General features: G+C 43.9%; 1 protein-coding gene across 4 annotated transcripts in view; it reads right to left on the minus strand.

Annotated features, from left to right (window-relative positions):
- Window positions 1–11,033: 11,033 nt before the first annotated feature.
- RTTN (rotatin) overlaps window positions 11,034–16,445 on the minus strand; it is a 143,552-nt gene continuing 138,140 nt past the window's right edge. For all 4 annotated transcript variants that reach the window (XM_072152310.1, XM_072152311.1, XM_072152308.1 and 1 more), the window contains exons 49-50: window positions 13,487–13,556; window positions 11,034–11,769 (exon numbers count right to left, since the gene is read on the minus strand). In XM_072152310.1, the coding sequence (XP_072008411.1) occupies window positions 11,690–11,769; window positions 13,487–13,556 (150 nt within the window). In that variant the 3' untranslated portion in view covers window positions 11,034–11,689. The remainder of the gene's footprint in view (window positions 11,770–13,486; window positions 13,557–16,445) is intronic.

A 16,445-nucleotide genomic window follows, 5' to 3' on the forward strand; every position in this document is an offset into this window, starting at 1 on the left:
AGAGGTGTCGGACGATGAGGAGACACAGTTGTCAGACAGTGGTGAAGTTGTTGTCAGGGCAGGAAGTCCGAGAGGGGAGCAGACTGAGGGATCGGAGGATGATGAGGTGACAGACCCAAGCTGGGTTGATAGGCCGGGTGAACACAGTGCTTCTGAGACGGAGGCGAGTCCTATAACAGAACAGGTTGGAATAGGCAGTGGTGGGGCCAGACGGAGAGGCAGGGCCAGAGCTGGTGCATCAGCGCCAAATGTTGCCCGTGGTCAAGCTCCCGTGGCGAGGGCTAGATTTTCAGAAGTCTGGAGGTTCTTTAAAGAAACACCGGATGACCGACGGACTGTGGTGTGCAACCTTTGCCAAACCAGGATCAGCAGGGGTTCCACCACTACTAGCTTAACTACCACCAGTATGCGCAGGCATCTGAATGCTAAACACCCCACTCAATGGCACCAAGCCCGTTCACCTCCGGCCGGGCACACCACTGCTCCTTCCCCTGTGTCATCTGCTAGTCAGCCCCCTGCCAAGGACCCCGGCCCAAACACCTCCCGTGCGAAAACCCCATCTTCGCCTCCACGATCCTCCACAGCATCCACCAGCGTTCAGCTCTCCATTCCCCAGACGCTGGAGCGCAAAAGGAGGTATAGCGCAACCCACCCACACGCCCAAGCCCTCAACGTCCACATCTCCAAGTTGCTTAGCCTGGAGATGCTGCCCTATAGGCTGGTAGAGACCGAGGCCTTTCGAAACCTCATGGCGGCGGCCGCCCCTCGGTATTCGGTCCCCAGCCGCCACTACTTTTCCCGATGTGCCGTCCCAGCCCTGCACAAGCACGTGTCAGACAACATCATCCGTGCCCTGACCAACGCCGTTTCTGACAAGGTCCACCTGACCACGGACACGTGGACGAGTGCTGCCGGGCAGGGCCACTATGTATCGCTGACGGCACATTGGGTTAACTTGGTGGAGGCTGGGACCGAGTCTGACCCTGGGGCTGGTCATATACTGCCGACGCCGAGGATTGCAGGGCCTATCTTGGTCCAGGTCTCAAAGGCCTACTATGCCTCCTCCTCCTCCCACCCCTCCTCCTCTGAATTACCATCCGTGGGCATGGCGCCATCAGTCGGTAGCTCTAGGCACAGCAGCAGTGCCATCGCTAAGCGACAGCAGGCGGTGCTCAAACTGCTGAGCCTAGGTGATAAAAGGCACACCGCCCAAGAGTTATTACAGGGCATCACGGCGCAGACTGATCTGTGGCTGGCACCGCTGAACCTGAAGCCAGGCATGGTTGTGTGTGACAACGGCCGTAAGCTGGTGGCAGCTCTGCAACTCGGCAGACTGACACATGCCATGCCTGGCCCATGTGTTAAATCTGATAGTTCAGCGTTTCCTCAAGACATACCCCAATCTGTCTGATTTGCTCACGAAGGTGCGCCGCATCTGTGCGCATTTCAGGAAGTCCAGCACAGATGCTGCCACTCTCAGGGCAGCGCAGCGCCGCCTCCAACTGCCCGCTCACCGACTGTTGTGCGACGTGCCCACGAGGTGGAATTCAACACTAACCATGTTATCCAGAGTTTACCAGCAGCGCAGAGCGATTGTAGACTGCCAGATGTCAACTTCCACCAGAACTGGTAGTCAGGTCAGTCAGCTTCCTCAAGTCTACAATGAGGAGTGGACGTGGATGTCTGATATCTGTCAGGTGCTGAGTAACTTTGAGGAGTCAACACAGATGGTCAGTGGTGATGCCGCCATCATCAGCCTCACCATCCCGCTGCTTGGCCTGTTGAAAAACTCTCTGGTCAGCATGAAGTCGGAAGCTTTGCGCTCGTCACAAGAGACGGGGGAAGAAGATTCCCTTGTTGATAGCCAAAGCACCCTTAGGTCTGTTTCTCAGCGCATATCGGAGGAGGTGGAGGAGGATGAGGAGGAGAATGTTGGCGAGACAGAAGAGGGGACCATTGTTCAGTCCTTTACTGTTCAGCGTGTATGGGCAGAAGAAGAGGAGTTGGAGGAGGAGGAAATGGACAGTCAGGCCAGTGAGGGGAGTGAATTCTTGCGCGTTGGGACTCTAGCGCATATGGCAGATTTCATGCCAAGCTGCCTATCCCGTGACCCTCGCGTTCAAAGAATTTATTCCAGCACCGATTACTGGGTATTCACTCTCCTGGACCCACAGTACAAGCAAAATCTTTCCACTCTCATCCCTGGAGAGGAAAGAGTGTGAGAATGCATGAATACCAGCAGGCCCTGGTGCACAAGCTGAAACAGTATTTCCCTTCTGACAGCGCTAGCGGCAGAGGGCGTACTTCTGCGGGACAAGTAGCGAGGGAGAGTAGGCAACCAGGCAGCTTGTCCAGCACTGGCAGGGGTACGCTTTACAAGGCCTTTGCCAGTTTTATGTCACCCCAGCAAGACACTGTCACCTGTCCCCAGTCTCGGCAGAGTAGGGCTGATCTTTACAGAAAGATGGTGAGGGAGTACGTAGCTGACCATACCATCGTCCTAAATGATCACACAGCTCCCTACAACTACTGGGTTTCAAAGCTGGACATGTGGCACGAACTGGCGCTGTACGCCTTGGAGGTTCTTGCCTGCCCTGCCGCTAGCGTGTTGTCCGTGCGGGTTTTCAGTGCAGCTGGTGGCATCATCACCGATAAGCGTACACGCCTGTCGACTGACAGCGCTGACAGGCTGACGCTTATCAAGATGAATAAAGCCTGGATTTCTCCGCATTTCCATTCTCCACCAGGTGAAAGAAGCTGAACCTGAATAATGTATGCACTCCTCCTCCTCATTGTCCTCCTTCTCCTCCTCTTTGTACACTAAAGCAGAGGAAACTGGCTATTTTTTTGCCAGGGACAACTGGCTCTGGCTATAGTACTCTATGTATTTAATTTTTCTGGAGGGCCAACTACCCTGTCCTCTGTTTTAAACAATTTTTGGGAGTGCCACATACAGGCACTCAATCTATGTAATTTTTCTGGAGGACCAGCTACCTGCTCCTCTGGTTTGAAAACTTTTTTGGACTGCCACATACAGGCACTATCCAAATTAAATTGTCTCCATAGCAGCCTCCACACGTCATCTTTTTAGCTGCCTTCACACGTTGTCTCCATTGCTACCTCCACACGTCATCGCCATAGCTGCCTCCAAAAGTAGTCCATATAGCTGCCTCCATACATGGTCCCCTTATCAAACGAGCTGTGTCAGGCAGAATTTTGGATTGTTTTCATGGCTTCCATGTTAACTTTGTCGCCACCCTGCTGTGTAATCCACAAAATATACTGGCAAACTTTGATCATTTACCAATATTCAGCGCTTCTTGTGCATCTGTTTACATTCCCCTCACCCGCCAGAACCCAAACTTATAAGAACGCTACTACACTTGATCTTATACAAAAGGTTCTTAGAAGTGCTGTTTGGGGAGTAGCCTAGAGACAGGGGCTTGGATTGGCGAAAGCTCGCCTGGCAGCGGAGCGCCAGCTCCATCCCAAGATCCAACTAACATAGTTTTAACTGCAGCACCTTTAATCTACTACTAGTTCACTGCCTCCATACATGGTCCCCTTATCAAACGAGCTGTGAATTTTGGGTTGTTTTCATGGCTTCCTCATCAAACTTGTTAACTTTGTCGCCACCCTGCTGTGTAATCCACAAAATATACTGCCAAACTTTTATAATTTACCGATATTATTTCAGCGCTTCTTGCTCACCTCCTTTGGTTCCTCTCTGCCACCCATTGGTTTTAAGCCTGAGTCCATTTGGGGTATGTTGCCAAGACACTCTCTAGCCTGCCGCTGCCTCTGCATAGTCCCCTATAGTGTCAGGGTCAATTATTGGATGTTTTAGATGCTATCTAGCCTCATTCGGTCACTCTGTCATTGCCATGCTGTTGCCCATAGTTTTGGCATAATGGTGCGATTAAGAAGCCTCAGAGGCATCCATGCATGCTGCCCCTGCTGTTTCCTGTCCATTTCCGTGGTGTTTCCATCCTTTTCTGAGGTTCCCAGGTGCTTGGCCAAGCTTCCCTGTGCAGATTCTTGGTCCCCTTGAAAAATGCTCGAGTCTCCAATTGACTTCAATGGGGCTCGTTATTCGAGACGAGCACTCGAGCATCGGGAAAAGTTCGTCTTAAATAACGAGTACCCGAGCATTTTATTGCTCGCTCATCTCTATTATAGACCCTTCCAAAGTCACAGCCACTCTCAGAAACCTTTGATAAGCTGGATGGATTGGTACATGATAATAGGCATTTGACAAATTATTGATGCCATGACACAGTCCTGAAAGAGCGAATTTACTTTTGACTTTAGAGTTTCCATCTTGAAACTTTCTACTAACAAATACCTGTTTAACGGTCTTAAATTGATTATTGTTTGCAGGGATCCATCTGGTTTCTTGACATGGAATAATGTGGAATAGAAAGCTTGACCCCTTTCTTGGGATGGAACCTCCACCAACACAGCTCTCTGAAGTAGGTTCTTTTTACTTTGGCTTTTAGAGCCAATTGTGCAGTTTGATTTGACATAACCATAGTCCTGAATCATGGTGGGGGTGGGGGAAAGGATAGGAAGCTTTAGACCCTTTTGTATGATGTTCAGCACCTAGCTGTTGTTGGAGAAATTCTTCGATTCCTGGAAAAAAATGCAAGAGGCTTCCCCCCACTGGACTTCTGGCGTCATTGCCAACTGCTTTTTCCAGCGAATCCGGAGGATTATTGAACAGGAATCCCATGGGGTTTTTGAGGACTTCCAGACCCCTTTTTTCTTATCTCGGGTTTTTTAAGTACAAAAGGAAAAAATTCTTGAATTCCTGGAAATCCTTTTTTTCTGCCTGAAGCCTTCTCTAAGATTTTGTCTATCATAGTGCCGAACATAAATTCTCTTTCACACGGGAGGGCACATTGACATCTTTTGGAAGCCACATATCCATACCAGCCTTTTAGCCATATGGCCCTTCTAGCTGAATTCGATAAGGCCGAAGATCTTGCCCTGAGTCTTAGGGCATCCACGGAAGCATTCGGAGCTTCCTTCAGGGCACCTTCTTTCAATTTCTCTTCCATCTGAGTTAGCCACATGAGGAGAGATCTAGCCACACAGGTAGCTGCAATATTTGGTTTGAATGGCGCCAATAAAGCCTCCCACAACCTTTTAAGAGACTACCAGCCTTCTTGTCCATCGGGTTTTTTTTAAAGCTCCTGCATCATCAAACATAAATGGGGACTTCTTTGATATTTTTGAATTGAATTTTTGAATATTTTTGGTGGCTTGTCCCAAAATTCTGTCTTTTTCGTCAAATGGGTATTTTCTCTTGCCAGGTTTAGGAGTAAACCCCCTTTTTCAGGCTTTTTTCATTCTGTTTTGATTAATGAGAATATGTTCAAATACAAGGGGAACACTCATCGTTTTTTTCTCACCCAGACCCTGGAACATGAGATCCTGGACTGAACGGTGCTCTCTTTGTTACTCAAGTTCCATAGTTGATCTGGCTAGTTTAACTAGATGGTCTGCGTCCTCCATGGGAAACAAGGGTCTTCCTGCATCCTCTTGCTCTAAACCTGATAAAGAGCTACCAGTAGACACATTGTAGTCAGTCCCTGAATCTGACACATACACCTTAGAAGAAACAGGAAAGGAAAAAGTAGATGGCTTTTTTGACGTGTTTTTAATAGAACATAGCTGAAGATTCTCGTGCAATCAAATCCTGTACACATGCCCACTTTTTTCACGGTAGCTTCCTCTCTCTGAACTACAAAAACATAGAAGAAGCCATATTAACAAAAAAAACCCCACCCGTTATAAAGGCCGGGAAAGGCTGTGCTCCACACTGTATGTCATACAATACGTTTGTCCCCTGAAGACTCTGGATTTCTCTTATCCATTTCGCAGAAAGGTTGTATAAGTCAGCGATACAATAACGCCAAGGAGTGGTCCAATATACAGCAGACGTATCAGCACTAACGCATACACGCATATGAGCATACACAGAATGATAACCAGCATAAGTATACAAAAAATGGATACATACAATGCTGAGGCGGCAGGAGTAACAATCCTGAGGTCGGCTGGTAGCATGGAAAGCTCACAAACCTGTGAGCTAGGCCTTTTAAGAGAAACCCAATTCAGATTTCCCACCCTGCGGCTTGGATCACGTGATATGCTGCAAGGCACGCCCACTTCCGGTTTGTGCACTGATGCGGCCTGCGGCTCCACAAAGTGCCTCGACCATAAGAGTTCAGAGGCAGAGAGTGGTGCCGCCTAGGAAGAGGTCCTCTCCAACTCCCAGTCCGGCACGCATTAGAAGGCCATCCGGGTCCGACTCCGCACCAGCCCCCCCACTGGGTATGGCGTTCCGACGGAGGGTACTCACAACTAAGCTGGGAGACCAGAGGACTCCCGGTCTCCCCCTGAGCTACGCATAGACCACCAGAGAGATCTTAAGGGATCCTAACTTGGGATCCCTCTGGGTCTCCCACAGGGACAGGAAACCATACTGCAGTGGAGATGGAGGTATGGAAATTTATGGGCTGGATTTCCTGTCCCTGGGGGCAGACCCCTCTCTCCGGTGGTGATATCTTGCTGAGGAGGCAATATTAGTCCTCAACCCAAGTTGAGCAAAGATGGGTAAACATATCTGTATGACCTAAAGGGAATCGGTGATGAGCTACAGTTGCACATGCGTTCCGTTTTGTCTCTCTGTCAGCAAAAAAGGTTTAACATTGCTTTGAATGCATCACACCTGGATTTTCAGCCTCACAGTAAAAAAAAAAATCAGACTTCATCAGTTCTTTTGCAGACCCAAAAATAGGACAAGTTTCATAATTTTTCCATGGACAACGGATGAGCGAAAATATAAGCCAATGTGAAAACACCCATAGAAATCAATGGCATTGTGAGGGATCTGTGGCAATCACTGAACCATGGAAGTGAAAACCAACACCAATGTGAAAGAGCTCTAAGGGCCAATCGTTACAACATGACATGATGTCAATAGTGGCAAAGTTCTACATCAATCATGGGGCAGCCCCATCTCCATTTATAGCACAGAACTGTTCTCCATAAAGTGCACTTTTGACCAAAGGGAAAATAATAGAGAAAAAAAAATTGTTATATCTTTTATGAAACTCTACATTTTTATTCACTATCAACTGTTAATGGCAATAGTTAGCAATTATGCAATCGTGCTTAACTCTTAAAGGAGCCCGCCTCTTTATTTAATTTATTTTTAGCTTGCTACCTTCGAAAATATAGAACTTTTTCATTCTTCTGTGTACTGAGCTGAATAAGGGCTTTTTGTCTGTGTAACAAATTGTACTTCATAGTGATCATATTTATTATTCTGTGCCTTTTACTGGAAAGTGGGAAAAAAAATCCAAAAAAGCACATTTCTGCCATTTACTTCTGGGCAGTTTTTATGGCTTTTACTGTACACTCCAAATAACACTTCTACTTTATACTTTAGTGTGGTACGACCACGGGAATACTATATTTATACAGGTGTTATAATACATATTTTAAAAATAAAACCATGTGTACAAAAAAAAGTTTCGGCATATTCTGACACTAATAACTTTCACACTTCAGTGTACGGAGCGGTGTATGTTGATGACGTTTTCATTGTTACAATTTGGGGACTGTACAACCTTTTGATCACTTTTTGTTAAATTTAGTATATGTTGCAAAATGGAGAATAAGTGGTGCTTCGGACATTTGGTGACTATTTTCTGCTGTTCAATGCTGGGAATAATTTATCAGTTACCTAACATGTTTATGATTTTACTTGTTTATTTTTATATCAATTCTAGGGAAAGGGGGCAATTAAAAAAAAAAAATTAATAAAACCTAAAAGTTCAACACTATTTTTCACACCCAAATTTGTTTTCTGCCTTTTCTAAGCATTTCCATTACAGCATACTTGTGTGTTATAACTTATCTTGCACTCTGACAAAAATCCTCTTTTAAGTTACAGGGGTTGGGCTTTGGATGCAAATCAAAAATCAACATGTGACTTGTCTGTGCTGCAGACTGTTCAGCTCTTGGCCCCCACCTTTGTGTTCCTGTACAGCTTCCCTCTCCTGCTCCTTCACAGAGGTCACAGTCTGGTGAGCTGACATCAGTGGGGGAGGGAGCTGCTGCACAGGATCATAAAGGTGGGGGCCAAGAGGTGAGGAGTGAGTAGTACAGACAAGTCACATGTTGTTTTTTGAAATGCATCCAAACCAAAGCCTAGGGCTACACAGAGGATTTTGTCAGGGTGCAAGATAAGTTATAACACAGAATTATATTGTAATGCAAATGCTTAGAAAAGGCAGAACGACATATTTGCACTACAGGCTTCTGTGAAAACAAGGTCCCTGGTGTCAGGTTCCCATTAAAACTACAGTATGGCAGTGTATGTGGATTGTCCATATTATATATCACAATGTGCAAATTGCACATTGTAACAGATCTACAAAAACAGTCATCCTCAGGTACATCTGGTGGATGTTGCCAGAGCCCCCCAGTGCTGCAGCATCACAGGTTGTTACATTAAGCCAAACATATCTCATCCTCCTCCTGCTCTCTCCCATTGTAATGTAGCAAAAGCAGGAAGTGGATGGGGAGGGGAGGGAAACTGGCTCTAATATCCTTTAAAAAGGCATAACTGGGCTGAGATGGGAACACCCACCAGAGCCCCAAAGGGTCATTAGAATAATTTTAAAAGTTGATTGTAGATGAAGGATGCCATGGGTAACAAATTTAATATTACCACAGTCACAGTGCCTGGACCTATTAGTAAGTGCCCCTGGTTTATCATGCTTGATTTTGAGTAGATATTTTCTAATAACAGGAATTCTTTTTTAAGTGTTTTTTGGAATATTGGACTCCAAATGAAAGAAAAACTATGATATTTTTTTTTAAACATTTTTCTTTACTTTTGCACATTTTATGCACTATAACAGTACAGCTATGGGATACTTTAAATGACCAAAGAAAGTAGGTTTCAGTATAATATGCAGGTAAGAAAATGTTAATACAAAGGAGTTAGTACAAATGCTGTGGTTCAGTCTGTCTGTCCAATTTAGTTTTCTTCCATTGACATTTAGAATGTGAATCTTGTATTTAAAAAGAAACAAAACAGATCCCCCACCTACCACATTTTTTATTAGCTACAGACAATTTCTGATGCTGCTTATGAAATATACATCACTTCTACTTGGTGACTTCTGCTTCAATTCACCAATTACACCAATTTCCCTTTTAACAATGAAATATAAGTGGATTTCCTTCCAGAGGTAAAAAGAAATGTGCCTTTTTCATATTCTCAAAACACTCAAAAATTTTTTATTGGATTCATTCCAAAAAACATTCGTTCATAGCACATGCTATAGCACGTAGTATGATACCCTTTGAGACCTATGGTTCACCACATGAGAATAGAAGGTTATACAGAACTGTTTCATACATATGCACAGGTAGATGGTTCTAAAGTTCCCATTGTTTAATGAGAGCAGATTCTCCATAACTTGACCTTATCAAATACAGTGACATTAAGTGGGCTGCCCAGGGCATGGTAGAAAAATGACACCTCTGCTTTATTAGTTCATAGATATTCTAAGTGTATATTCACACAGCAGATTCAAGTCTACATTCATTAGCTAAAGTCATGTTGCAAATTAAATTTATCTGCAAGTAGAAAATCAAAGACTGTGTCTCAATGACATGAATAGGAGACCTATTATGGTTGTTTCTTAAAGGAAACTTGTCAGTAGGAGCCCTTTTTTTGGCTACCCCATGTCCCCATAAAGAATAGTGTGTACATTGCCAAAGTGTTTTTATAATAAAACTGTCTTTTTTCCGAAAAAAAAAAGAAGAAAAGTTGGATGAAAGCTCACCTTTCTCTCTGCAGAGCAGTATCCTCTGTCCTATGGGAGTGGCCACCCTAGGGAAACCGCTCCATAATTTCAAATAGGAGGGAGAGGGACGACTTTTTTAAATTTGAAAGACTCATGACGGATCAGTTTCCATAGGGTGGGTCGGGTGGTGGTGGTGGGGGGGACCGCTTCTCACTGGCCACTCCCATAGGCAATGGGACACTGCTTTCCAGAGAGAGAGGTAAACTTTCATCTAACTTTTTTATTATTGGAAAAAATACAGTTTTATTATAAAAACACTTTGGCAATTGCACACTCTATGGTGACATGTGGGAACAAGAAAAAAAGCTCCTGATGACAGGTTCCCTTTCATGCTGTTTTTCTGATGGATGGACGTGCAAAACAGTCCCTGTGTTATGTTGTGATACGTTCCATTCTTCCATTGGAGGTATCCATCAGGAGGATCTCTACTGCAGTATTTCTACTCATTGTATACAGTGTAAGGCTTCAATCACACTACCGTTGCCCGCCATAGCGTAGCATGGCAGACACATGGCAGCGCGTGGAGAGGAGGAGGGGGAAAGTGCTGCTCACCCCCACCCCTCTCCACAGGGATACATTGCGCACGGCGCCGTATGGCGTGAAAAAATAGGACATGTCCTATTTTTTCACGGGGTACGGAGCGGTACGTTGCCGCACGTGTGCTGCACCGTACCACTCCCGTAGGGCGCCATGCGCCCATTGACGTCAATGGGGGACGTATATCGGCCGTACATATGTCCCCCATGAGACCTAAAGTATGCAAAAAAAAAAAACACATTATTGCAGAAGTATAATCTTTTGAAATATTGGAAAGAGAGGCTATGGCCTAGAGTCAGTGTTTGGGCAGTGACACAAATGTAAAATAATTGTGATATGAACAGATTCTAAATTTTCATATGTAACGTCTATGTAAAACTCATTGTTTCTCCGCACGCAGAGAGAATCATTCTTCAACTTCTTATGAACAGATATGCTTAATATGTATGCCTGAAGCTGTGCTCACTGCAGTTTTAATGAAGACTGATTTAAAAGAAATTTTTTCTCTGTGAAAACTAATTGTCAAAATTAAGTCAAAGACAATCAAAGGCTTGACTTATAAAATGTAGTAGAGACAGATTTTAGAAATATTTTAAACTGATACTGCACATTATAGAAACGATCATTTTATTATAATAATAAATACTTACAAATTAAGTTTTGCTTATATAAAACACACACAGAAAACATGTATCACACATAAAAGAGAAGACACAACCCCCTAAGTTAAAGGATGAAAACTACCAAGAGCTTGTAATTCAATTTTTAATCCAACCTCCAATCCTGAATTTATCACCTGTCATCCCCTTGAAATTATAGGTAGAGATTTCTAGACGTAGCTGGTAAATTCTTTTAGCAATCAGGATTCTTAGCTTTATTGCTCGTGTAAAGAGAAAACAGTCTTTTGTCATTTTAGGAAATTGTTTGACATAAATAGTACATGATGGAATTTAATGACCGCCATAGGAGTCAGAGCACTTCAACCACTGCTAGAACAATAAAACGCCTTAATGTGCTGCAATATGTTGTTCCACCTTAATTATGAAGTCAAGTCTTTCAGTGAACTCTCATGCTGGTAGGCAGAAATCTTTACCCGGTGTTTAACAGTGGGTAAATATTATACAAAAATGCTACATATGAAATAACATGCTACTGTATAGTGATGGCTGCCAGTGCTTACAACATCTGCTCTTCATGCAGTACAAGACAGAAATCGTGGCAGCGGCTTGGTCCGAGTATCATTCATTGGTGCATTATCTTCAACTAGCAAGAACAAGCTCCAAATTCTCCAGACATTTCAAATGATAAACTTCAAGCCTTTCTTCGAAAGAAGTACCGTCTGTGAATAGATAAACATAATGTTGTGATGCTCACCAAATGACCCAAACCGGAGATAATGGGAACACAGTACAAACCAGATTGCAAAAAGAATATATAGTATAGTGTGAGTTCATTACAAATGTGACATAATATGCAGGCGTCATTGTTCAGAAAACATCAATACTCACCACTGCCAGCAATTAAAACGCCTCGGGGCAAGCACACACATGGTAAATATGTGGGGGAATTTTGGTTCAAAATTCACACTGAACATACTGCACAATGTAAGTGAATGTTGTTTCAAGGCTTTATAGGATAGGTCAAGAATATAAGATTACTGGGTCCTAAAACTGGCAGCACTGAACAGCTTTCTGCAGCAACCATTACACAGACGAAACAGTCTTTCATAATTTCATGTGCTACTTGTGGCTCTATCCACTGTGTAGTGCTCGCTGTGAAAGGCTAGTCTTAAGGGGCGACAGATTTCAGATCCCTAGCAAATTAACATGCTCCAGTTATTGTATAGGACAAGAATATGCAAAAGAGAGGTGCACGGGACTGTAAGCAAATGAGGGGCTCCCGGCTCCATAGGTGTTAAAGGAGCTGGAGCCCCTCAGGCTGATTAGCATACAGTCTTTCATCCACGTGGTAAGAGGTCTTTTAAAAGACAATATGCATGGGGAGTCTCCCACCTTGCCCATGTTGTTTATAGTGCACACTGTATTCATTACATTTTTTCTTATAGTCATATGGTTTGCACCTGACATAACACACATTATTTTCTTGTCAAATACGTATAGCATTAAAAACAATTCTGCAGTGATTTAATAATAAAAAAAGAAACAAAAGTGATCAAAATATAATGGCTGGTCCAGAATAAGGGCCTCCAAAGATAATGCAGTTCTTTCAACACCTTCTCACTTTTCAAACAGTTCCAAACAGTCAATGAAGTGTCATTGTAAAATCTCGCTGAGAGCAGCATCTAAGTTGCCTGGGACAGCAGGAAGATTTGATGGATTTGGTCCTGTATGGTGACCTCTGTCCTGGGGCAATGGCCTGAGTGCCCACAGAAAAGGCTCCGAGTGCCACCTCTGGCACCTGTGCCATAGGTTCGCCACCACTGCCTTAGAGTGTCAGATCATTATTATTTTGTTGCTAAATTTGCTAAGGAAGTATATACCTTAAAGGGGTATTCTCATCTGGGCGTCCACATTCTGTTTCATTAATCTGCCATGTATACACATTTCTTAAATGAGATTAAAAAAATGTACCTGGGTGAAGATAATTTCTCATAAATGTAGTTGTGTGATCCCTTAGAAACAAGACTGACTCCTCGGATACGGCCACCTCTGAGGGAGGGATTGTATAAAGAAACAAAAAGTTTTTGTATATGAAATGTCCAGGAGTTACTGCATGTCCCACAGACGTCCTGTGGTAATGAACGCTGAAGCCAGGTGGTCAGGCAGGGCTTAATGGCGATGTCTGGCCACCGCTGCCAAAATGTGAGGTGGTCGTATCTGAGGAAGCTATCTCGTTTCTAAGGGACAACATGACATTATCTTCACACAGGAACATTTTTTTTTAATAACATCCAATTGAAGAAATGTTTACATAAGGCAAATGAATGAAATGAAATGTAAATGCCGAGATGGGAATACCCCTTTAAATAATATACACTGTACATCATCTGAAAAGTACAACATTTTACCAAAACCCAATCCCTTCACTTTACATACTCTTCCTCAACGTAGATAGTGCCTCTTCTACTCTCCCTTTTAACAATGGAGTCTTCAGAGTAACTTTTGCCTAAAAGACAAAATTAATTTAATCTGTTATTAGAAGAAATCTTACATAACAAATATCACACTATCTTAAATGAAATTCAATTAAATATCTCATTTCAGTCATCTGTTTTTTCACCCACAGTTAAAGTATCTTTAATTATTTTACGCTTTCATGAAAAAACTTACCTTTCTGATTAGCCTAAATGGGTAGTTTAGAATAACTAGGATTATTTAGTGAAGTTTCTTTTTTTAAATAAAAAGGAGACGCAACATACAAAAATAAATAAGAGCTATACAAAGGACTAAGGACTTTATTTACACAAGTCCCTCACCGACCCTCCCTTGGACTGATGTCATTCGCTGCTCTGAACTGCTAAAGGGAGGGGGGATGAGGGACATACCAAGAGACATGAGCCGAGAGACACACTGCGAATAACAAACACCCTTGCGACTTGCTTCTGACAGGGTTCCAGGTAGCCTTAAACTAAGGCCTTAACTACACATTTTTTTTAAACTATAAACAGTGTGAGCAAGAATTACTATAGTGTAAGGGTAACCTGTCATTAAATTTATTAGCAAAACCAGTAATTACTCACTAATTGTGTTTTCTTGAACCACAACAGCACTCAACTGGAGAGAGAGGTCTGGGGGCAGGAAACCTAGAACTTTAAAGATGTGGCCCCACCTTCATGCTCCAGTGGATTACAGAGACTGTATGGGACTCCATGATTGGTTATTTCCGACCACCGGTCTCATTCAAGAAGATAGATGCTTATAAATTCAAGCAGCATCACCCAAGGTTAAGATACACACACCTGTGCCACACACACATAACTGAACCACAAAGTGTGAGAAGAGGGAAAAACAAAAGGTGGGAATGCCCAGGAGGGGGTCGTGGTTCAAGGAAACACAATTAGCGGTGAGTAATTACCGGTTTCCCCTCTCACCACTTCAACACCCAACCAGAGAGAATAGAATTTAGGGAGGGATTACCGAAGACAACACTCTTTGCCCAAAGGTCAATATGCACCCGCCACTTCCAATCTACAGTGCTTGTAGAAGGTGTTTCGAGAAGACCAGGCAGCCTGACAGATCTGGCTTACTGACCCCTCTCTAAATTCTGCCCATGAAGAGGAGACTGCCCTGGTAGAATAGGCTCTAGGCCCTTCAGGCACTGGCCGATCTGCTGCTACATACACTGAACTAATGGCTAGCTGAATCCACCTAGATAATGCATTAGCTGAGGCCTTCCTGCCCTTATTCTTTCCTCCAAACAGTATAAATAGGCTGTCTGAATTCCTCCATTCCTCCAATCTGGCTAGGTAGATCTCAATAGCTCTTTTCACATCCAGCTTACTGTACCATCTTTCCCTGACTGTAGATGGATTATTACAAAAAGAAGGGAGTCTAATCTCCTGCGACAAACGGAACTTTGAGGCTACCTTGGAAAGAAAAGCCGGGTCTGTTGTCAGTAAAGCCCTATCTTCCAGGATCTTAGTGAAGGGTGCTCTACAGTATAGGGCCGACATCCCCTACCCCATCGGCTGAGGTAATTGCCACTAGAAAGACTCCCTGCAGTGTTAACCATTTCAAAGGGCATGTATCTAGAGGCTCAAACGGGTCCTTTAACAAATAATTCAGGACCAATGTGAAGTCCCAAGGAGGAACCGAACATCTCCTAAAAGGGAGAAATTCGAGATGCCGCTTTAATAAACTGGGCTATCCAAGAATGGGAGGCTAAGGCAGATTCAAAGAAGAAGGGAAAAAGTCTGCTTCCAGACGATCTTTTCTTCTTATGTGCACTGCTGAGAGCGAAGTTGATTTCTGCAAATCTGAATATTTGATCTGTCAGGCCCATTATTAGAGGTCCGCTCTTGGTTCCCCCCTGGCGATTTATGAAGGCTACTGCCATCACATAATCTTCAGAACAGTCCCTTGGACTAGTGGTAAGGACTCTCTGACTGCTCCCAGGGTGACTCTAAATACCTTGTAATTCAAGGACATCCTCTGAGCCTCCTTGTTCCATGCCCCCTGGTACAGAAGCTCTTTTACCTGAGCTCCCCATCCCCATGCATCCCCTTGCGTCCGTCACTATGGTCAGAGATCTTTCCTCTCTCCATAATCTTCCCACTTGTAGGTTCTCTTCTTTTAACCACTAACATAGGGATTCTAGCACCACCTGAGGAAGTGGAATCTTCCGGTCTAGGCTGGCCTGGTCTCCGCCCCAGACCTTTAACATATACAGCTGCAAGGGCCTTGCACGGAACATCGCCCAAGGCACTGCTGGCATTGCTGCTATGCACAGGCCTAGAGTTCTCATTACCGACCAGGAAACTCGTCCCTGCATAAATCTTCCACTGAGGTTCTTATCTCCAAAACCTTTTCGGGAGGAAAAACAGATTTATGGCAATCTGAATACTGTCGGATTCCTAGAAATATTTTCGACTTGGAGGGTGTGAGGGATGATTTTTTCAGATTCACCATCCACCCCAAACTGTGTATGATCCAAAGAACTAGATTTATCTGGACTGTTAGCTCTTCTATCTTCCTACTAGGAGAAAATCGTCTAGATATGGAACAAAAATTCCATGCCTTCTTACATAGGCTGCCACTTCTGATATTAGTTTTGTGAATACCCTTGGGGCTATAGCCACTCCAAAGGGTAGGGCCCTGAAATGGAGATGCGTTAGAATGCCCTGTAGCATTACCACTACTTTCAGGTACTTTTGGAAACTGTGATATATAGGAACATGGTAGTAAACATCTGCCATATCTATAGATGCCATGTAACACTCGATTTTATGGACTCCATCTTGCTCCTGTCTACCTGTAGGTTTTGATTTAGAGGCTTCAGGTTTATAATGGTTCGAAGGGAACCATCCAGCTTCTTTATGAAGAAAAGGGTTGAATA

The sequence above is a fragment of the Engystomops pustulosus genome, chromosome 5, assembly GCF_040894005.1.
Source record: "Engystomops pustulosus chromosome 5, aEngPut4.maternal, whole genome shotgun sequence".
In the NCBI taxonomy this organism is placed as follows: Eukaryota; Metazoa; Chordata; class Amphibia; order Anura; family Leptodactylidae; genus Engystomops; species Engystomops pustulosus.